Source organism: Rattus norvegicus, chromosome 15 (genome assembly GCF_036323735.1).
Source record: "Rattus norvegicus strain BN/NHsdMcwi chromosome 15, GRCr8, whole genome shotgun sequence".
Classification (NCBI taxonomy): domain Eukaryota; kingdom Metazoa; phylum Chordata; class Mammalia; order Rodentia; family Muridae; genus Rattus; species Rattus norvegicus.
Window position 1 is genome coordinate 13,771,754 of NC_086033.1, and position 23,942 is coordinate 13,795,695.

At 40.1% G+C, this 23,942-nt stretch overlaps 1 protein-coding gene and 1 pseudogene across 2 annotated transcripts in view; one reads left to right on the forward strand and one right to left on the reverse strand.

Moving 5' to 3' along the window:
• Positions 1-23,942, forward strand: part of Cdhr18 (cadherin related family member 18) — a 90,444-nt gene that overhangs the window by 41,264 nt on the left and 25,238 nt on the right. For both annotated transcript variants that reach the window (NM_001308479.1, XM_063274070.1), the window contains exons 5-11: positions 10,321-10,415; positions 13,273-13,380; positions 14,006-14,202; positions 15,914-16,091; positions 17,818-17,980; positions 19,270-19,372; positions 23,260-23,358. In NM_001308479.1, the coding sequence (NP_001295408.1) occupies positions 10,321-10,415; positions 13,273-13,380; positions 14,006-14,202; positions 15,914-16,091; positions 17,818-17,980; positions 19,270-19,372; positions 23,260-23,358 (943 nt within the window). The remainder of the gene's footprint in view (positions 1-10,320; positions 10,416-13,272; positions 13,381-14,005; positions 14,203-15,913; positions 16,092-17,817; positions 17,981-19,269; positions 19,373-23,259; positions 23,359-23,942) is intronic.
• LOC120097202 (U6 spliceosomal RNA) lies at positions 12,946-13,046 on the reverse strand (annotated as a pseudogene).

Here is a 23,942-nt window from a genome sequence, read left to right on the forward strand (position 1 = left end):
TTGCACCCAAGAAGCACATTAACATAAAAGATAAACATCACTTCAGGGAACAAGGATGGAAAAATGTTCCAAGCCAATGGACCTAAGAAGCAAGCTGGTATAGTCATTTTAATATCTGAAGAAATAGTCTTCAAACCAAAACTAATCAGAAGACTTAGGGAAGATCACTGCATACTAACCAAAGGAAAATACACAAAGAGTATTTTGTATTTTTAACATTTATGTGCCAAACAAAATGGCAACCAATGTCATAAAAGAAATGCTACTCTAGCGTACATCTTATATTGACCTTCGTACAATGATAGTGGGAGATTTCAATACCTCACTCTACAGACAAGTCATTCACACAAAATTCAACAGAGTTAACCAGAGCTAACAGATACTATAAATCAACTGGACCTAAAAGATATTGAGAGAACATTTCCCCCAACACAAAAGAAAATGCTTTTCAATGAATTCTCAGCACCTCATATAGCTTTCTCCAAAACTGAGCACATACTTGGACACAAAGCGAGTTTCAATAGGTTCAAAAAATTGAAATAACACCCTGCTTCCTATCTGACTATCATGAATTAAATCTGGAGATCAACAATAACAGAAATCCTACAGACTCATGGGAACGGACCAACTCTCTACTGAATAAAAATATCGGTGAAGACAGAAATAAAGAAGTTAGACTTTCAGGAATTGAATAGAAATGAAAACACAATATTTGCAAACTTATGGGACACACGGAAGGTGGTTCTAATTGGTAAGTTCATAGCTCTAACATTAAAAACTTGGAATCAGGTGGTGGCAGCATACACGTTTAATCCCAGAACTCCAGAGGGAAAGGCAGGTTGATCTCTGAGTTCAAGGGTAGCCTAGTCTACAGAATGAGTTCCCAGACAACCAGCACGATGCAGAAAACCAAGGAAAACAACAACAATAATAATAACAAACCAAACAACAACAAAACCTCGGAGAGGTCTCATATTGTAAATTAATGACATGAAAGCTCTGAAGAAGAAAAAGAAACAATTCTCCAAAGGCCTAGATGTCAATAATCAATCAATCTCAGGGATAAAAATCAATGAGAGAAAAACAAACAAACAAACAAACAAAATGAAATGCAAGGAACCAATGAGACAGAGTTTATTCATTGAGAAAATCAATACAGTTGACAAAATTTTAAGCAAATTAACAGATTGGTGGGAAGAGATGGTCTAAGTAAACAAAATTAAAGATGAAAAGGGGACATCACAACAGACAGAGGAAATCCACAAGGTCATACTTTAAAAGGTGTACTCTATCTACTAGCTATAAAAGAAATTTTCTTGATACATATCACATAAGAAAGCTAAATTAAGACCAGGAAAGCGATTTAAACAGATCTATAGCCCCTAGTAAAACAGAAGTCATTAGAAGTCTCCTAATCAAAAATAAATGAATAAATAAATAAATAAACAAATAAATAAAAGCAAAGAAAAGGTGGTTTTGGCACAGATTTTTATCAGAACTTCAAAGAAGAGTTAGCTCCAATCCTTAATTTATTTGACAAAATAGAGACAGAAGAAGCATTGCTCGGGGCTGGAGATGGCTCAGTGGTTAAGAGCACTGACTGCTCTTCCAGAGGTCCTGAGTTCAATTCCCAGCAATCACATGGTGGCTCACAACCATCCATAATGGGATCTGATGCCCTCTTCCAGTGTGTCTGAGGACAGCTACAGTGTACTTATATTCAATAAATAGATAAAATCTTAAAAAAAAAGAATCATTGCTCAATGCCTTTCCTCCGCAGTTGTCCTGATACCTAAGCTGCAGAAAACTCAAAAAAGAAAGAATTACAGGCCAATTTTCCTTAGCAAAATTACTCAGTAAAATAGTTGCAAACTGTAGTGGTTTGAATATGTTTGGCCCAGGGAGTGGCACCATTTGTAGGTGTAGCCTTGGAGTACATATGTCACTATGGGCATGGGCTTTAAGACCCTCTTCCTGGAAGCTAGCTGGTCTTTACCTGGTTGCCTTTGGATGAAGATGTCCAACTCTCGGCTCCTGCTGCATCATCCCTGCCTGGATGCTGCCGTGCTCTTGCCTTGATAATAATGGACTGAACCTCTGAACCTGTAAACCAGCTCCAATTAAATGTTGTTTTTATAAGTGTTGCCTTGGTTGTGTTGTCTGTTCACAGTAGTAAAACCCAAACTAAGACACAAACCAAATCTAAGAATAAATAAAACATTTCACCCACCAAGTAGGCTTTATCTCAGAGATGTAGAGATGGTTTAACATAAGTAAATTGGTAAATGTAATCCACCATGTACACAAACTGAAAGGGAAAAAAAAACCCCACATGATCATCTCATTAGATGCAGAAGAGACCTTTGGCAAAATCCAACACCCCTTTATGATTAAAGTTCTGGAGGCATTGGGGATAAAAGGGACATACATAAACATAATAAAGGCAGTTTATAGCAAGCTCAGACCCAACTTAAATGGACAGAAACCCAAAGCAATTCCACTAAAATCAGAGACAAGACAAGATTATCTACTCTTGCCAGACCTATTCTTATAGTACTCACTACTTGAAGTCTTAGCTGAAGCAATAAGACGACTGCAAGAGATCAAGGGGATACAAATAGGAAGGAAGGAAGTCTTTATTTGCAGGTGATATGATAGTTTATATATAAATTACCCTACAAAATCCAGCAGAAAGCCGTACATCTGATAAATACTTTCCGCACAGGAGCTAGATAGAAATTTAACTCACAAAAATCAGTAGCTTTTCTATGTTCAATTTGGGAAACAACTGAGAAAGAAATCAGGGGAACTACACCTTTACAATACCTCAGGGCAACTCTAAAGTAGTAAGTGAACTGTATGATAAAAACATAGCCGTAAAGTACAGAATACCCATGGTACCCCCCGCAGGACCCAAAGAAGTTAAGCAAGAAGGAAGGTTCAAGCAAGGACACTTGAATCACACTTAGAAGGGGGAACAAGGTAGCCATAGGAGGCAGAGGGAGGGAGGGAAGCAGTGAGAAGAATTTTTAAAGAAACAAATTGAAAGAGATATCAGAGGATGGAAAGATCTTCCATGCTCATGAATCAGTAGGGTAACAGTCAAAATGGACATCCTACTGAAGCAACCTACAGATTCAATGTAATCCCCATTAAAGCTGCAGCACAATTGTTAACAGACCTTGAAAGGACAATTTTCAGCTTCATATGAAAAGACACACACACACACACACACACACACAGAAACACACACACACACACACACACACACACACACCCAACATAGTTAAAAACTCTTGAATGAAAAAAAGAAAACAAAACAAAAGAAAACAAATAACAAAAAAATACCTGGCTTTAAATTATATTACAGAGCTACAGTAATAAACAGCATGGTGTTGGCACAAGAACAGTTATGTTGATCAATGGAATTAAATTGAAGACCCAGATATAAATCTACCCATCTATGGACACCTGAGCTTTTGACAAAGAAGCCAGAAATACACAGTAGAGAAAAAAAATCTTTAACAAATCAGCATGATCAATAAATGCTGATCACACTTGATGGCCGCATGTAGAAGAATGCAAATAGATCCATACTTATCATCCTGCACAAAACTCAACTCCATAAGGCCAGGTAGAAGGGATCTCATAGAAGAGAGAGTGTGACATAATCTTGAACTCGTTGATACAAAAGAAGGCTTTCTGAACATAACACCGTTCACACAGGCACTAAAAACAATTAACAAAGGGGATTCTATGAAACCGAGAAACTTCTATATGGCATAGAACTCTGTCATTCAAAGTAGCAGCCAACAGAACAGGAAACTGCATATCTGATAGAGGGCTAATATTCAAAACAAAAATCTAAAAAAATGGACTTCAAGAAAATAACCGAATTAAAAAATGGGGCATAGATCTAAAAATCAACTCCCTAAAGAGGAAATTCAAATGTCTGAGAAGCACCTGAAGAAATGGTCAACATCCTTAGTCATTAGGGAAGTAAAATCAAAACTACTTTGAAATTTCACCTTACTTCCACAAAGAGAGTGGTTAAAGTCAATTAAAAAAAAAGTTCATATTGGTGAGGATATGGAGTAGAGGTAACACACATTCATTGATGTGGGAGAGTAAACTCCTACAACCACCATGGAAATCAGTACTAGTACATCAGAAAGATGTGAATTGATCTACTTCAAGGTGCAGATACACTACTCTTGGGCATATACCCAAAGGACACTTAATGAGGTACTTGTTTGACCATGTTCACTGTTGCTCATAATAATAGCCAGAAAGTAGAAACAATCAAGTTGTCCATCAGTGGATGAATGGATAAAGATTTGCAGTACATTTATACTCTGGAATATTACTTGGCTGTTAAATTGTTTTTAGGCAAATGGATAGAACTGGAAAAATAAAACATCCTGACTGAGATATATCAGACCCAGAAAGACAGATATGGTATGTATTGCTCATATGTGCTGTTAAACCATTGATCAGCAAGCTCCAACCTATAGAACTACGTAGGGTAGTTAGAGAGTAAGGGACTTGGGGGAAGGAAGAATCTCCCTAAGAAGGGGAAATAGAGTAAATAGCTATGGATGGATAGATGTGGTATTGACTGGAATGATAGGCTTAGCCAGAGAAGAGGGGGAGAAAAGAGGAGAGCAAGGAACCACCAAAATTAGAGGCAATTTCAAACGTCATATGGAATCCTAAGACAGTAGAAGCCTCTTATAATAGGTACATAAACAACAGTGATCTAAATAAAATTGCCAAATATCCGGGAATGAAAAGCTCCAAATCTTGTCACCAAATGAAGCTCTAGAAATAGGTTACATGTTATTGAGTTATTAAGCAAAGAGTTCCATCCATAGTAGCCACCAAACAACCCAGGCTATTGTCAAAGCTCTTGCTGCCTCTTCACAAACTGGACATAAGGCCTTACTGCGAACATGACACCTGCATAACTCGTTGGACATGTAGAAGTCTAGCTGGAGCCTACATAGAATCTTCACTCCCTACACACTCATAGTTGTGTCACAGGCACTCAGCATGCTACCAAAGGAGAAAAGTGAACACTAACCCAGGTATAAACATTTCAAGCTACAGGAGTGACTTCCCTGTAAGATACATTAGTGCAGTGGTGGCACAAAGCTTGTGGGAGTGACCTACCAATGTCTGATTTGAGTTGAGGTCCATTTCATGAGATGGGGCCTATACCCAATGCTGATTGGATAGCCTAGAACCGCAGGCCAGGGACCTAGAGGAAAACCACATACTACCATTCTTCTAAAGGAATACACCAATAGAATGACTCCTAAAGACATTCTATGTTCATTAGATCGCTTTGCTCAGCTATTACCAGACAAGCTTCCTCCTGTAGCAGATGCAATAATTACAGCGACCCCTAGCCAGACAATATGCAGGGAATGAGAAACTTTGGAACAATTAGCTGTGAAAGGTCTATCTCCATCAAATTCCTCCCCTCAGAGCTCTGGAAATGCTGCAGAAAAGGAGGCCGAAAGAGTCTAAGAGCTAGGGGAGATGGAGGGCACCAAGGAAGAAGGCCTTCTAGACAGACCCAGGCTAGTGCATAAATGAATCCATGTAGACTATAGCAACACCCACAGGTCCTGCATGGGTCTGTACCAGATGGTGTCCTAGAGCTGAAAGCGGAAGTGGACACATGCCCCTGTCCCTAACCCGGAAATTTATTGAGAGCCTCTTGCAAATGAAAAATCAGTTTTTTTCCCCAGAGAGTCTTACTGGAGTAAGAAACTACTCTTAAGGGTAGGCTACATGCCCAGCCATAGATGTCCAACAGACAAAAATCTCCTTTTCTTTTCCTAAGCCACTGATTCCACTTAGTGCTGAGAGCAAGCTCATTGATATAGGGTCATCTATTGGAGTGTGGCCAGCTTATCAGTGACTCCATCCCTGAAAAAACAGTCTAACTCTCTCTCTCTTCAGGAAGTTATCAATTGCCAAAACCTCCTCAGAGAGGGGAGGGACAACATGAGCTCATCCTTTATCCATGCCAGGATTTCATCTGGCTTGGTGTTGTACATGACTTACGCGTGCAGTCTCAGTGTCTATGGGGTCATATGTACAATGATGCTGTCATATCTGCAATATACAGTTTCTTTGCAATCCTCCCACTACCTCTGACCCTTTAACCTTTCTTCTCACTTTTCCAGGAGGGTTCCTAAACTTTGGGAGGAGGAGTGAAGTAGATGTCCTATTTAGGGGCAAGCAGTTGAGCACCCATTCTCTGAATGCTGACCAATTGTGTTTCTCTGTATTAATCATGTAATGAAATAAAACCTTCTCTGATGAGGGTTGGCAGTTGCACTAATCTACTGGCATAAAGACAGAAAGTCAATATACTATGTCCATTTAGCAGAATAATAGAAGTAAATTGTCTCCTAGGGTCTATGGCACACCAGCTTCTGGATTTTGGCCTAGCCAACAGTACCAGATACAAATTCCATTTAGTGATGCTAGCCTTAAAATCAATCAGAAAGTGGTTGGTGTCTTTCATAGCATTTATATTATGCCATGGTTGCACCAATGAACATATCTTTCTCCTCCAGTTATTACTGTAGCTCATAGTATACACACTTGGGTGGAGTTATTGGTTAACCTTCCTCCGCCAGGAACCTGAGTGGTACCTTCCCCCACTATTAAAGGTAACCCATAGAGATGATGATTTCAGGTAGGTACCACCTTTATCACTCCCTGTCCTGTGACTGAATTGTGTGGTGTCTTTAGTAGTAAAGTCTTTCCAGCAAGTTCTTCGTAATAAAAAAGAGCAGGGGCAATAGCCTAGAACGTTTGCAGGTCCTGCAGGATCTCTCACTGACTAACATCTTGAAAACACATGGCACTGGGATTTTCATTTGATAGTCTATGGTGTCTGGAAAAAGAATTGCCCCCTTCCCCATTGTAAGTAACAAAAACAACATGTGTGTGTGTGTGTGTGTGTGTGTGTGTGTGTGTGTGTGTGTGTGCGCACGTGCGCATGTTTATGTATCTATGACTGACCAGCTTGGGAAGCATTGAAACCTCTAACTGTTCCGAAGTTTGGGTCTGATATTTGTAATTTCTGGGCTATCTTGAGAATAAAGTCACAAGCCAGCCTCTCCAACCTATAGTGGTCAGTCTATGTGACTTCCAAAAGTCTTTAATGTTAGTTATCCTCCATAACCACTCCTTTCATTCTCACCACAGTTAACTCTTTCTTTGCTTCCTCATTTGCCTCATCCCCTTATTGCAACCTGTGTCCAATCTACTCACAGATATTGCAATCGTTATTTGACTGACAGGGTGTGAAAAGATCCATCCTTGTGACCCTGATCTGGAAGCACTGAGCCTTTCACTCTGTTTGAACTTTGCGTCTGACATTTCTAATCCACAAGCTACCTTGAGAACAAATAGTCCTGAGCCTCTCAAGAAGGGAATAAAGTGGATTCTGAGTAAGCCTGTTCAGGTAGACTGAAGGCTCACTCCCCCGTGATGCATACCCTCAGGTCCTGTAATCTGTCCTCATGCCTTGCTGTCTGCGAATGGGGAGACCCATATTAGTTTTATGGCCAAATGATTATTTATCAATTTATGGCAACCACAGACAAATTATTGATTAGGAAAAGCCCAAGGACAATGAATATAATCTGCCTTGCCCCAGAGAATTAATTTTTCATCCCTTAGGATGATTTCCTGTTCGAGACATTTAGGGGGCTACCTACTGATAGCTCTTGCTGCTTAGCAACCACTGAACATCCAGTCTTCCCTGAACATCAGGAGGGGTTGCTCATAACGGCACCATCGAGATATATTTTTTTTGAAGAATACTTTATTTTGTGGAAAATAAACCAAGTAACACACAACTTTCCAATGTACCCTGTTTGAAAAAACCATTGACACCAGTGTAACACTTAAATTTGAAATTTCAGATTTTGAGTAGCTGGAAGCAGAAATGTGGGCGGGCATCTTTTAAAAAAATCATGCACATTTGTATATAGGCAGACAGTGTTGGTGAGCCTCTTAGGTCATTTAATTTCTAGTCATCCTCTTGTCGTTCCCTTATGTATCAGGCCTCATTATTCCTGCGTTTGCCCTAAAAGTATGTATGTGATGAATTTGCCTGCCATTCCAGCATGCTAATATTCCACATCATTCTGCAGAAGCAGCAACAATCAGCTCAGTCTTACTTAGATGGATAGGCATGGGAGGTATGAATTGAAATTAGTCACAATATGGTGATTCACCAGAAAAATCAATCAATGTAAAGGTCACTAATTTCTCCAAATGATTTTTAGTCTGCTTTGCAGTCCTTCTGGGTTTAATTTTCTCTATTAAATTATCCTGGGCATGCACAATGATTAAGTCAGTAGCACTTGGCATAATTAATTCCTGATATTAAGGCTCTTGCAGACTTTTCTTTTATGCTCCTGGCCTTTTCTATAAATGGATTCTCACCTATATTAGGAACCCTTGCCTCACCTGCTCCATTGGGCAGGAGCTTGTCTTAAGGATGCTGGTCAAGGCAAGCCACTGAATTTTCCAATCCTTGGATTTCCTGTTTGTGAACTGGGATAATACCAACATTCATTGTAACTTATTTTTTTTCAATCCTATTTTTAATGATGGTTTTAAAATGCTATAACCTCCCTTCTAGCCCATCACCCCCCAGAGGTAGTGGGAAAGAAAGGATAGGGGGAAGTGGACCTCATTAGAAATGTTTTTCCTTCCTTCCTTCCTTCCTTCCTTCCTTCCTTCCTTCCTTCCTTCCTTCCTTCCTTCCTTCCTCTTTCTTTCTTTCTTTCTTTCTTTCTTTCTTTCTTTCTTTCTTTCTTTCTTTCTTTCTTTCTTTCTTAGCAACTCCCGTCTGTGTTGTTAGAAAATCGGCAGTTCAGTTCACAGGTCAGCTGTGGCAGCTGGATCCACTTGCAAACACTTCAGGACAGCCAACACGAATCAGCAGCGGTGGCACTATCTAGCAGAGACAGGCTCAGGCTCTGCACAAGTCAGCAGGATGGACCGGGGCAAACGGGAATGCCAGTTCTCAGCTGTGCCTTTCTCAGCTCAGCGAGGATAAGCTCAGGAAGACAAATGTTGCCCATCTAGCTCCATAAGGACACCTAGCCCAGCTTCCCTCACTGTCCATTGAGTCCTTTTTGTACTCCTCCAGATATCACATGACCTCCACGGGTCTTGCCTCAGCACCTGAGTCTGTCTTAGCTGACATCCCTTTGCCAATCAGCCCAAGTTCAAGGAATTGGCAAAAAGCCACCGCATATCATAAGTATTTTTGGTGCATTTTTCTCTATGGAGCCCCGACAGTGGAGCTCACCTACACAATGTAAGGTGGGCCAATACATGAGTGTCATTAGCAGAGAATCTTTAGTGTGTTCTTTCATGTACCTGCTTTAGCAGACCATCCTTCCGCCCAAGTCTGCTTCAGAGACCCTCCTTCATGTGTTTGCCTTAGCAAAACACCATCCAACGCACCTAACTGACTTTCCAAAGTACCCTTCACCTTCCTCTTCAACCCGTGACCCAGGATGCTGAGACTCCAATGACTGGATTTGGAGCCCTTTAACAAAACTGCTGAAAGGTGGATGAGGTTGAAAGTCAGCAAAGCATGGGAGGACTTGATAAAGCATTGTCTCTGCCCAGGACAAAGGAAGTGAGCAGATGCTGAGTATTTCAAGTTTCCGTCTTCTCAGAGCTCCTCGACTGACCCCAGCTTCCAAAGCCTGTACTCACCATCTGCACAGACCACCTCAGTGTTCATTAAACAACAATCGTCCTTTCCCTTTACATTTAGCTTTGAGTCGGGTATTCTAAGAAACACTCAGGTAATAAGAAGACTGTAGAGATCAGAAAAGCTTGGTTTGTTCTTTTTAGCTTTTAAGAGCATGTGTCTGATCTGAAGTCAGTTGAATATAATAAGTTCTTCTTCTTCTTCTTCTTCTTCTTCTTCTTCTTCTTCTTCTTCTTCTTCTTCTTCTTCTTCTTCTTCTTCTTCTTCTTCTTCTCCTCCTCCTCCTCCTCCTCCTCCTCCTCCTCCTCTTCCTCCTCCTCCTCCTCTTCCTCCACCTCTTCCTCATCCTCCTTCTTCTCCATCACCACCACCACCACCACCACCACCACCACCACCACCACCACCACCACCACCACCACCACCATCATCATATCTATCAGCTGCTAACATTTTCTGAAGTTTCAGGCTTGGTTCTTAGGAGTTGAAGAACCTCACCAGGGAATCAGTCGCACCTCTGCAATATTAAGTTTTTCTCTTTTCTATCCAACAAACAGTACTCCATTTCCCCAGAGAGCTCTGGCTTCACCATTGACAGCACTGGGGCAATTTCCACAGCAACAGATTTGGATTTCGAGAGTGACATGAGAAGGTAATGTGGTGCCGGGTTTTCTCTGGAGATACTAGTCCTTTGACTAGAAGTTCCTCCTTTGAAAAAAGTTCTCCATATTTGCTCCTAACATGAAGTAATATTCCTCACATGAAGTTTCTCTTGATACTGTCTTAGAAATGCAATTATCCCCCATTTGTAATTGTGTTGTTCCTGCTTTCGGTGTCTATGGGGAAGTTGGCTGTGCCACTTGCTTTCATCACAGAGAAGCACAAAGATTATTTTGGTAGTTTTGTTTGTGCCTTGCCAGGGAAGTGGGCAGGTTGTCTCTCCCGATGCCAGTAATGCAGAATTGCTTTTCAATGTAATAATCAGCACTTTTTTAAAAAAATTAGCACACTACTGCTTTCTTATCCATCTGCATCAGCCAAACAGGTCATCTCCAGTTGAAGTTAGCATTTTTAATTTTATAATGATTTAATGCTTACCCTTTTCAATTATATAATTTGTATCAAAGTGCTTCATAGGAAAAGGAAGTGGGGTCTAAAGGCATTCCAATAAAATTTCTCCAGCATTTCATAAGTGAGTCTTTGCAACAATGGAAGTTGAGAATGGAAAAATACCCAAAGCAGTTTCCTGGGTAGCAAAGGCCCTGCAAAGATTGGCCGCCCACACATCATATAGGTCAGGTCCCACTGCAGGACATTCAGAGTCCACAAAAAGATCATCAAGACAATCATCAGGTTGGTGCTGGGAATGTAGCCCAGGTGGTAGACAGTTTCCCTAACGTATATAAAATCTTGGATTTTGATCACCAGAACTGCATCAACCAGGAATCCTACTCTACATGCATAGTCACAGTACCAGGGAGGGGAGACAGGAAGACCATAATCTCAAGATCATCTTTGAGTACACAGTGAGTTCAAGGCTAGCCTAGGTTACACGATACAATCTTAAACCAAAACCAAAACACCCTAGATATTTATAAGCCTTACGATTTGTTAGCAAATGAAAATTAATTAAAGTTTGGGAAAGAAACTGTTTTCTGTGTTCTAATAAAATCTTTCTCTTTTTTTGTTTTTTCTTATTACCTCTTAAATCAGAGGAAACAAGAGTAGAAACTGGAAGCACTCATTGCAGAATGGGAGTACTAACGACTGAGTGGCCAAGATGGCCGTTCATTCCCTGTTCCTAGGACATGTCCTTCTATCCCTTTCTCGCTGCAGAGTTGCCTGGGTTGCTTAGTTGACCTTTATTGAAATAAGAAAAATTTCAGATAACAACTGATTCTCATCAATTCTCTTTCTTGATAGCTATCTTTGTTTTGCATATAGTGGGTGGCGGGACACACATGCCACGGGGCACTTTCAGAGGCCTGAGAAGCACACCCTGAAATGAATGTCCTCTTCCATTGATTGATGCTTGAGTTCTAGGGACCCAGCTTGGGTAAAGACAAGCAACTTACCCCAAGAACCATCTCCCTAGCCCGGATTTAATTCTTTTCATTGGTGATTTTTAAATTTAAAAATATCAAAATCCTTTTCTTGAAAGGAAAAATAGGAAATCACTTGCTTGGCTCCTGATGAAGATGTTAGGAGGATCGCTGTGACTCCACCCACTTGTCCTCATCCAGCCTCTCCTAAACCATATCTGAGTTTGAGTTATCATGCTATGAATAGTGCTCCTGCCATTTCCCCACTGTTGTAGTTAAGACTTCTCAGAATTATATTACTCTGAGACAAGGTCTGACTCTGGAGTACTAGTTGGTCTGAAACTCACTATGTACACCAGCTGCACTTTAACTCCCAGAAATCAACTTGTCCCTCACGTGCTGGAATTAAGGGAATGGGCCACCATGCTTGGCTAGAATTATTTCTTGAAATGTCTTCATTCTTTTAGGTAGATAGACTTTTTGTTTTTTGTCAGTAATTTTCCTATACACTATCAATTTCTCGTAAGAGAAACTTTGAAATAAGAAGTTGAGAAGTGGTTGCACATTGGTCTGGAGAGAAGGAAGATGCTCATTTTGGTGTCAATTACTGGTATATTTCAAGTTAAATAGTTTTTTTTCTAAAGAAAGGAGATGTCTCAATTTGCTTAGAGCTGGAGTTTGTTGGGATCAAATCTGAGCAGCACTGGGAAAGTTGAGTCATGGTTGCAGGGGTTCACCATCTAGGGATGAGAGCATTCGTCACTGAAGAAGTAAATTTTCATTTTCCTCTCCTTCCCTCACCTCTGTGAAAACCTCATTAACTGTGTAACCATCCTGACGTTTCTTTATTTTGATGTTAATTTGTTTTGAAGGCTTTTTCCTGTTTTATTCGTTTGTTTAAGTCTCTTATAGCCTTGTAATCTCTGTCCTCCACCTCAGCCTCCAGGATGGCTGGACAGCAAGGACACTACCACACTGGATCACTCCTAAGACTTTGTCCTTGGTACCTGTTACTTTAATAAAAGAAATCACTGTTTAAAGGGTACAAACCCATAGCTATTAGTGACTTTTGTACAAAATGATAAGGAATTTCCATAGGCCCCCCATACTCCCTTTTATAGAAATTAACAAACTGTAAAGAAAAAATTTAAACACCTCAGCAACTTATGTGCCATCCTTCGGAAGGGTCATGCTAATCTTTGTATGTTCCAACTTTAGTATACGTACTGCCAAACTTGCACTTGGCACACTGTTTGAAAGTTACCATAGCCTCTTCTGTCAGTTGATTTGACTCATTTGTTTCTTTACAAAGTGTGAGCTATTTCCAACTGCTCAGATAACTGGGAGCACTGATCTTAACCAAAGGAATCAATTGCTGTGTCTGTTTTGTCTGTTAGATCCTGCTTTGGTAGAAGCCCGCTGTTTGTCAGAAAGTCTTAGCTGTCTTTTTTGTGTCTGTGTCTTTAGTTTTTCACTGATTATTAAAGTGGTTGATCCTGGAGGACTGTTTGCTACAGGAAATCTGAAGATTTTCCTCATCAATGTCAACGATAAGGACCCTACTCTTGCCTGCAGGTAAGGAACATATTACCTCATATGACCTTGAAAAGTTAGTCTCTCCTTCCTTCTTTTATTTTCTTTCCAGCTGAGAATGAAAATAACAAAGCATTATATAAACAACCAACACATTAAAAGAGTCCAAAAATACATAAAGTGTAAAAGTATATTGAAATTGGAAGAACATAAGATGTTATTCATGCAGTGCACCCCAAACATCTGAGTTATGGCTTAGTTATTATTTCTCTTCAGGGAGACTCTAGTCAGTGTTGTAATCAGGGAGTACAGAAGCACACTGAGGTCAGCATTTCTGTAAAGATAGCACTTACCAGAACATTACGAGCACAGTGATCATGCACCCAGGTCCTAGAACAAAGAGGCTTGTGGTCTAACCCTCTCGGGACCACCTTGGTGTTTACTTCTGGAAGTTCTTTATTCAACTGTCAATTTTACATCTATTAAATGGAGACGAACATGGTCCCGACTTCCTAGGAAAGTGTCTTCAGGGAAGACTGAGTAACCCGTAGCTAGCTAAGCTATCAGTGTGTAGTTTAGATACTTGATATGGTTTCCATTGTGCTACCACACCACCCAGTTTGTCTGCCTTCAGCACCATGCTAATAACCGTTTCTTTTAAAACAAGCTTGTTCAATATTGAAAACGGGGTCTTGAGTGTTCTCTCCACAAACTCAACTCTGCACCACAAAGTCAACCTCACACTGGATGAAGAAATTCCGGTTGGGAAGATGATTGCAATGTGCCAGGCAGCTGATGATGACAACCTAGGAGATCTGACCTTTGGGCTAGATACAGTGGATGATTATTTTGCAGTGGACAAAGGTGGGTTTAAGCAATTGTATTTCTGTCACCCTCCCCGCCAACCTGCTTTCTGGAGGGCTGTGGGGGAGACTTTGGGAATGTCTGATGAGTTATTCTACAGAGTCAGCATCCAACTTATTCCTCTGCTAACGCATGTCTCTTCATAACTGTCAGTCATATTATTAACTCTACACTTTATATGCCCTTTTAGCACACTTTCTTAGACCTAATCAACTCTTTTCTACTTCAGGGCTAAATGTTCATGAGGAAGAACCTGATTTGACTTGGGAGAGTTGTCTTTTCCTCCTATTCAATCATGGGGTCTGGGGCGAGGCAGTGTGATACCTGCTCGTGTAGTAAGCTTGGTTCCAACTTTCCATCTTGGAATATGACAGCTTCATTACTGTTTTCTTTCCCCCCACAAGTCCCAGGCTGGACAAGGAGGAAGTCTGCTATCCATGACTTGGTGTACAAATCCTCCAGCTATTTTCCCTGCTGTAGAACACTTCTCAGTACGATTCACACTGGCTCACAGAATTCTTGAGTGACATGAGGCTCTTGCTGCCAACAGTGAGAACTGGCTTGATGATGGACTTGTGTAGGGAGTGTTTTCCCCTTGCCTTTCTTCCCCATGTCACGCTGCCCTAGATTTCCTCCTAAACAATCTGCTTGTATTCACATCCTGGTCTGTATGGAGCTCCTAGATGGGCTGCCTGTTTTACACTTAGCTGCTATGCATCTCCACAGAGCCACAGTGAGCTTTCAAATACTCACACTGGGCCATATTTCTTCTCTGTTCAAAGAGCCTCTCAATTTGTTGTTTACACTTAAAGTTTGGCTCAGTTTTCTTATGTTAACACTGGGAACCTGTTTCTCTGGCCCTTGTCTTATTCTCAACTACTGCTGTCCTCCCGCAGCACCCCCATTGCTGCCCTCCCCCAGGATCCCCATGTGATCTTCCCCCAGCACCCCCATGCTGCCCTTTCACAGCACCCCCATGCTGCCCTCCCCCAGCACCCCCATGCTGCCCTTTCACAGCACCCCCATGCTGCCCTGATTCTTTCTTCATTGGCCTGTTATTCTGAGCCAGCAAGTAGGCTGTCAGCCTTGAGACCCTGCCCTTGCATTTTTGAAGCGCCTGACCAGTAGACATTATTATCTGTAAAAAAAAATCACATTATAGAGTTCATTTTCAAAATAACATAATTTTTTAATACATATTGAGGGCTATATCCAAGCTTAGAATATAAATTCCATAAATATGGAGATTTTATGTCATCATACTGAATCTAGTAGCTGTAATATATACCTGCTATATAGATGACTCTCTCTCAGTCAATATTGGTTGGATTTAAGGACTGGAAGAATAACAACAAGTTATGTTCTAGGAGCATTTTTATCTGTGGCTCTCTTTGCAAGGAATTGTCTCCCATTTACTGATATTTCCTTCTGCTATGTAACCTTCAACTCCTAGAATAAGGATCTCTTCTAGAGAGTCTTCTATATTCTAAGTGAAAACATTTTTGTTTTCCTACCTATTACTATAATACGATTTATAGTGCACTTCAACGATAAATAATTTAACACTGTGCATGCACTTTGAATCAGTTCCTTAATTCTAGAGAGTAGGGCATAACTTTTACTTTCTCTTTTCTGTAGCTATACATGTGACAACATAATTTTAAAAGTGACAATCTGGTCCCACTGAGCAGGATGTGCTGTTTTGTTACAGAGAAGGGGACCGTGGTTACGACTACCCGTCTCGATGTGGAGAAAACTGGATTTGCAAGTGCTTTGTTCTTCTCTATTAAGGCATGTGATGGTGATCAGAGGTGTGCAGAAATTCCAGTGGCTACCTACATTCATGGCATTAATGACAACCCTCCTTTCTGTGATCAATATCTGATTAGGTGAGCAGGGAGTAGGCAGAAGCAAGAACTCAGATTGGATAGAGAGAAAGGACCATTGTATTTATCAGCTCGCTCTGACATGTGGCTGATCAAGTTACTCAGAAATGTTCCTCACAGATAGCCTAGTGGTCCTTCTATGATGGAAAGTTGAGTTTCCAAGATCCGAAAGTGAGATCTGGGCTTGTAATGCTTCTACTTCTGTCATGATTAACTGAAGCCCTTCTGTTTTGCTTTGTAAAATGACATGCCAATAGATCTCTTTGAAGAATGGGTGTGAAGAAGTAATGAACTAATTTTGGGGACCATCTTGGCATAGTGCTGAGTGGCTGCTATCTCACAATATCCTTCATTATGCATGCTGGTTCTCACCAGAAACCCTTACCAGCGAAGAGATTTCTGGTTAAAGACTTCGTTCCTGTTTCAGTAAAGTGTTTGCCTTGTAAGAACAAAGACCTGAGTTCAGTACCCGTGACACATGTAAAAAAGCCAGGTGTGGTAGCAAGCTTTTGAATACTTAGCCCTTGAGGGTAGAGTAGGGGAGACAAGGAGGTCACTGGGACCCACTGGCTAGGCAGACTAGCTTACTTAGAAAGTTCCAGACTAGTGAAAAAAGTCTGTCTCAAAACAAAATAAAACAGAACAACAACAGCAAACAAAATAGTGGACAGTCCCTAAGGAGCAGTATCCAAGATTGTCTTCTGGCTTCACCTACATGCGCATATGTGTGCACGTGCACATTCATGCACGTGCATACTCACGTGTACCTGCACACACAGTGCAAACACACAGACTTTGCCCTTGACTTTTAAAAATGTAACCCTGGTTCGTGCATCATACACTGTATAACTTTCTAAGTGAGAGCATAGTAGATGGTCATGCTTAAATCACTGTCCACGGAAGGAAATGATCTGACAGTGAGGACAAAGTTGTGATGCAAACGTTTCATGCAGGGACAGGGTTTGATGCCAAGTAAGTGGTGAAGAATTCCAAGTTTCAGAACTTTCGGCTTTTGATGTGTGGAGAAGAGGTCTGCATGTCTTTCCATGTAGTTATTCTGCTCTTTCTTCTCTTCCCCCACACCCTGGCCATCTGCCTGAGAACCCACTTTTTCTGTTTCTTCTACGGTTTCTCTCCTTCCTGAAGACCTCTGTTGCTTCTAACCTCCCTCTCTATTCATGGCCTACACCTACATCACTTTCCTATATATGAAGCTAGGTGATTCAGATGTGAGAGAGAACATTGGTCTTTCTGAGACTTAATACAATAATTTCCACATCAATCTATTTCCCTGAAATTTACATAATTTTTATTTTTATTTACAACGGAATAAAATCCCACCAGGAATATGTACCACATTATGTTTTTCATTCATTAGTGGGTGGACATCAAGGCTGCTTTCATTTCTTAGCTACTGTGATGGCAGCCGAAATAAATCTGAATGTGTAAATATCTCTGTTGTAGGATACGGAGTCTTTGTTCATAGGTAGCCGTCACATAGTAGTTCTATTTTCAATTTTTTGAGGAACGTTCATACTTATTTGCACAGTAGCTATATCAGATTGCACTCCTAGGAAATAGTTGCCTAAATGACGCTCTAAGGAGGGTCTGTCTGCTCCAGGATTATCAGGGCACATACATAGACATTATCTAAGTTAGTGGATGTTTAGGCATGGCTTTATAAGAGAACGCCTATATACATTGATTTTTTTCTTGAACAATTAAACAGGTACACAGGCAAGGAGGAGATTGCAAAAGACACAGTTGTTGCTAAGGTCTCATGCCATGACCTTGACAAACCTCCTGACACAATTCATTATGCTCCAAGTTCTGGCCCTGTAGGTTCTGGACGGTTATTTGAGCAAGTGCCAGATGCCAAAAATTTCATTCAGGTGAGTCGCAGTAGCTGCTATTCCAGGGAGCTTTCCCGAGGAATTGGGTCGTGTCATGGCCGATTGGATCAGTGCTAGTAGGTTCCAAAGGCAGAGTCCTGGTACAGTAGAGGAGAATTGTGACTTCCTCTGCTGTCTTACCAGAAGGCACTTGGGTAAGTACTTTCTTGTTACTGCCATCAGTTTCTCCTTTTATAATTAGCGTAAAACAATTCACTTTTTACTTAGCTGGGGAAATCAGAAGCTGAGAACACCCGATGATTTCCTTAGAGATCAGTCTGTATGACAGCATGTGTGATGATGGCTTGCTCTCCTGGCACTAAAAGTCAGTAAAGCCAGCTTCTTTTCAAGCGTGTCATATTTTCTACTGGCAGAGTATGAAGACTGTAGGTTCTTTTCTTTCTCTGCACATGATTTTGCCTTGAAGAAATTCCTTTTCCAAAGCCCTGATTTTCATGGCATTTATTTCAGAGAGTCAATCTGTGATAGCTTTCATAGTTCTTTACCCCACACCTCAATATCACCAGCTGCCCTCAACCTATTCCTGGTGTTAGCTAGAAAATATGATCAAGAAACACACAGATGAATCCTTTCTTTCTCTTGTCTTGATCCCCAATTTTTTTGACAAAGTCTACAGCTATAAGGTAAGTTCTTGCATGACTGTGAAGTTTGGATATTTGGGCACAGAACCAGGTACATACTGGGTAGATACTCATTTTGTAATTTTGTAATACAGACTGGAATTGTAATTATTTAGGCGAGCCTTCCCACACAATGTTCATTCAAAGTATTTCAATTCGCCTATAGCAGCACATGTAACATGCAATGCTAATACATACATACAGACATACGTACACACACACACACACACACACACACACACACACACACATATGCTGGAATGTTCCCTCCAAAATTAAGCTATTCTGGAAGGGACTGTGGTGTCCTATTGTTCCACCAAAATGCTCATTTCCATATCTCAGCTGCTGCTGGACTCGCACATTCTGAAATGTCATCCTCCGAAATAAAAATGGCCCAGCACTTAGCATTTACAGACTGACATTTTAAAACATGCACATTAGAAGTTTTGATTCTTGCCCAGTGAGGTGGCTCGCTGGATAAAGGCGCCTGCTTGGCTATTTAAGTTCCATCCTGGGTATCTGCAATGTGGAAAGAATGGACTTCTGCAAGTTCTCCTCGGACTGCATACACAAATCATAGTCAGCCCCGCCCCTCGTATGTAACACAGATTAAAAATTCATTTTACTGAAATAATGTTGTTCTATAAGGTTACCAAAGAGCTGGATTATGAAAACCCAGAGATGGTTGCGGCAGGACACATTTATGAAATGATGATCTCAGTATTTGATGACCTACATCCATCCCATACAGGTAATCATTATAGACTATTCAAGGCTGGTCGGTGTGCTATAAGCCTTCATCGCATTGGAGGAAAGAGGTGGACTGATGTGGAAATTCCATCCCTGGGAAGCCTTTACATCTCTTAGCAGCACCTTAAATAATATAGAGTTCTTATATCATGGTCTGGCTATTGATTGTAGCATTAAAAGTGCAAGAGGGTGTGGGTTCCTGTTCTGATTCTTGTGTGTGTGTGTGTGTGTGTGTGTGATTCTTTATATATCAATTGATCATATATATATTTGATTATGCTAAATAATACCAAGTACATTTGACTTGGAAGGAGCTTGATATCAGGCAACCCAAAACCCACACGTATTGTTGCTTTAAATACATTTTCCTTGAATGACATTGCAAGACATTAAGCTGTTATTATTACAAGCCATGAGCTATTTGCCAATTTCTACAGTTCATGAACCTGACGAATGTGCAGGGTATGGCTACTTCTCCCTCACATAACGTCTTGTCATAACATTTCCACCATTTCGGGCCGGCCTATGAAAAATACATCTTTGATGTAGTGAGATTCAGTTTGCCAAGACAGCATGATTATAAAACACTTGGCACTTAGGGATTTAATACTTGCAATTTTGCTGATTGTGAACTACTATCCTTTTGACATACACGTTTGAGTCAGGTGCTAAGGATCCAGAGCAGACCGATTAGGAGCTGGTGTGCTAAATGTCTCCTGTTCTTGGTAAAATGAAAGCATGCATCAATTTTCCTAAGGCGTGGTACTTGTTCAACAATTACACATCAGCAATTTTAGACTTTTTGGAGAGGTACGGGCTGTAGAGATTTTTCTGTGGATCTCCTCAGAAATTTCAGGTTACAAGTATCTCTTCATTACTGATAAATCAAAATTCATGGGAGGAACCTCAAGTTTAATGGTAGAAAGGTGTTGTCTGGTAAAGGAGAGTCTAGAATAAAGGTCACGGTTGGGTTTTTTTCTCTTGTGAGAACTCTGAATCATTGATGGTAGTTGCCTTGATCATTGGGTCGAGATGGATCCTGAAGCAAATAGAAAAGAGTAGCTTGTCTTTTATGTATGCAGATGTGTGAAATTATATGAGACATTTATGTGTTTGCAGCCAAATAGTACTTAAGTCTGAACTGTAATCAGCACACCTACGATGCTTTTAATCCTCCTTGACTTGATGATGTAAAAATTTTACTGGAGTTGCTGTGATTGAATATAAAATGCTCCCCACAGGATTGTGTTTGAACACTTTATCCCCAGATGGTGACACTGTTTTGGAGACAGTGTGGAACTTCTGGAAAGTGGTTGTCACTGGAATCACTGGGAGTGGGTCATGGGTATCATATCTTAACCATACTTCCTGCTTTCTGTCCCCCAATCTGCTGAGACATGAGCAAATGTCCACTACTCTCTCCTGCCTCACTTTTCTAGCTTTAACCAAGAGTCAAAAATCCTTTCTCCATTAAGTTGCTTCTTTTGAGTATCTTCTTTATTCCAGCGATCAGGAAAGTACCTAATACAGACGCTAAGTTAAAAATGGTGGTTTGTAGACTTACACAGCTTCCTGGAAAATGTGTTATTTTGGGGAATGGAATAAAGCATCATATCTTGCCCAGAAGTATTCTTGAATTTTCTCTGAAGACATTGTAGAGCACCTTGAAGAAGTCTGCATATAGGCCAAAGTGACTTTTTGGATTGATTTTTTTCCTTGTAGATAAATAACTTGCCCATTTCACCAGATTTGAACCTGTCTTGAACATGGCAGAGATAAAACGTCTTTTTCAGTAACATATCTTCTCTGGTCTTCACTCACCAACATATTCACAGTAATTGCTCATAAAATATGCTTACAACATTGCAAATTTCATTCCTTCTGTTTTATAGGCTGGCTAATTCACACAATTTGGAGTCTTTATGGATGCAATAAAAATCATAGTAGGGTAGAGCTGTAAACAGCACCTGCTATTGCAACATATACATTTTTATATTTGATGTATTTGATTTATTGAAAGAAATATATGGCTCTAAAATAATTATTTGTTTTTGTAGAACGGCATGCTTTAAACATGTCAGGGATCATGTTTACTGTCGAGCTTGTGATGAAAGCTGTGGAGACCATCCTTGAAAGCGAATCTGGTAGCATATGCTAGAAGCTGAAGGACGCTGTTGAGTGTCTGAAATAAAGGTCCTATAGATCTCAGACTGAATTCTACTATTTGTTGTATGTCACACAGAGTTCTAGGAGAGGCAATATACCAGAATTATTTTGAACATGAATGCTATAGATAATCTGATAAAGGAGAACTTTATGGCCGAACAAATCTGGGAAGAATGCTTGCCTGGAGATTCGAAATAAACAGTAGCATAGCAGAAACCCTAAGAAGTCTTGCCATAAAAAAATCCTCTTAGTTCTTATTTAATTGAGAACTTGGTATTTGTCACATTCTTATCTCAGAGATGTTAATGGCTAGTATAGCCTGTTCTGACATCTACTCCTTTGTAATATTAGAAGTTTCACTTTTGTAATATTAGACCATGAACTTAGCTCTGTTCATCTTAATCTCTTTCCTGTGAAACTGAGGCAGTAATACCATTGTCCCAGTTAATGTCTTGCATGTGGTGCTCTAATTTTACTTTGAAATATTTTCTCTGCTTTCAAGTTGCTTCCTTTTATGTTTTAATATCAAAATATTTCTTTTCAACAACACTCTAATAGCCAACCTTAGCTCGTTAGCCCAAAGTACAGTTATTTCTTTTACTGGCAATTTGCAAAAATTGTAACAAATCCTTAATTTATTTTTACTACACTTAATGATTTGCTTGTATCTGTGTGGGGAGGGGTAAGACATGCCATCGTGTGCATGTGGAAGTTAGAAGACAGCTTTCTGTACATTCTCTCCTTCCACCATATGAGTCTTAGAGATTGAATCCAAGTCATTAGGCTTGGGAGTAGGCACCTTTACCTACTGAACAAAGTGGCTGGCCAGAGATAACTTCCTTTGTGATAACCTATATTCCTTTGAAAAATTTTTTTATCATAATCCCCTTTGACTTCATATTTATACTGTGGTGTAGGAGGTGAACAGTGACTTAATTGACTGATTTGTTGATTGATGAGGAAATTAAGCTTCCTAGAAGTGAAAACTGGCTTAAGACCATAGAATTTACGTTAATTTCAAACATTAAACATGGAATTTCTGAGAAAGCTTTAAAAGCATACTGTAGGAAATCACAGACTTATTGGAAAGTCACCTCAGTTAACCAATGGGAGAGTTGTTCCAAAGAAATTTATGATAAATTCTCTTATAGAAAATATGTACGTTTGGATAAATATATTATATTGCATATATATGTATTAATAAAATAAAATATAAAGCATAATACCTTACACATTTTTGTTAAACTGTTTTGGCTAGCCATGGAATTCATCTGGATCTTGTCTTATATTTCTTGTTGCTGTCACAGATAACTGACAAGAAGTAGCATGAGGGAAGATTGACTCATAGTTTGGAAAGATCTAGATTACTAGGGGATAGTAAGCATGGCAGTAAGAGTTGGATGAAACCAATTACATTGCATCCTCAACCATGTAGCAGAGACTAAACAGGAAGAGGACCTAGGTTATAAAACCCAACCCCCTACCCCTTTCATCCAAGGAAAAATCCTCTTTCTAAGGGTTCTATAGCTTTCCCTAATGATAACATCACATGGGAACCAACTGTTTCAATCTTTGAGTCTGTGGAAATACCAAGCATTTGGAGGTAGAGAGACTCCGGTTGTAGTTTCATAATCCTTTGCTAATTCTGACACTGGGGACATGTTTCAGTAGTTAGTATAGTAAAACAACAAAAAGGTATTAATTTGCTGTTCAATTTTACAGTGACTGTGACAATCCTTGTGGAGATTGCTCCTGACAATGATTTTAGCCCCAAATTTCAAGAATTGCACTATGCATTTTCAGTTCCAGAAACATCGGGAGGTAAGGATGTTCTAGGTATTTAACATGTAAGCATATACAAGGAAACATATACCATGTGTCTGCTGAGAGGCCAATGGAAAAGAAGCATTAAAATTTATAGGACATATACAGGTAGAGGAGCCTGGTTGGACACGACACCTTCAGAGGAGTTTCTCTTCACTGGTGACGCTCTTATACATCATTTGATGACCTCCCAAAGGCTACTTTGAGATTCGATGTCAGTTTTAGGGTTTGTTTTATTGTGGACAAAAACACATTAGTGACTTTATTTCATTTCCTATCTTTTGCCTCCAAACTCTAAGTGTCAAGAAGTAGGAATACAACCCAAATCTCATGCCCACCTGGGTTCAAGGTTTTAGGTCTAAAATCAGGATGATGGCTAGGTTCAACCTCTGTTCTAAATTAAATATGTGTTAGGACATAGTGGTTAACCTCAGTTTATTTGGAAAACACGGCAATGGTAATAGTTGTGTTTCTGTCATTTGTGATGGAAGCATATCCCTTCCTCAGAGTCTCTGGATGTCGCTTCTGTCTCTGTCCCGCAGAAAGGAGCAACACCACGACATTCTTCTCAAGGCGGTTTA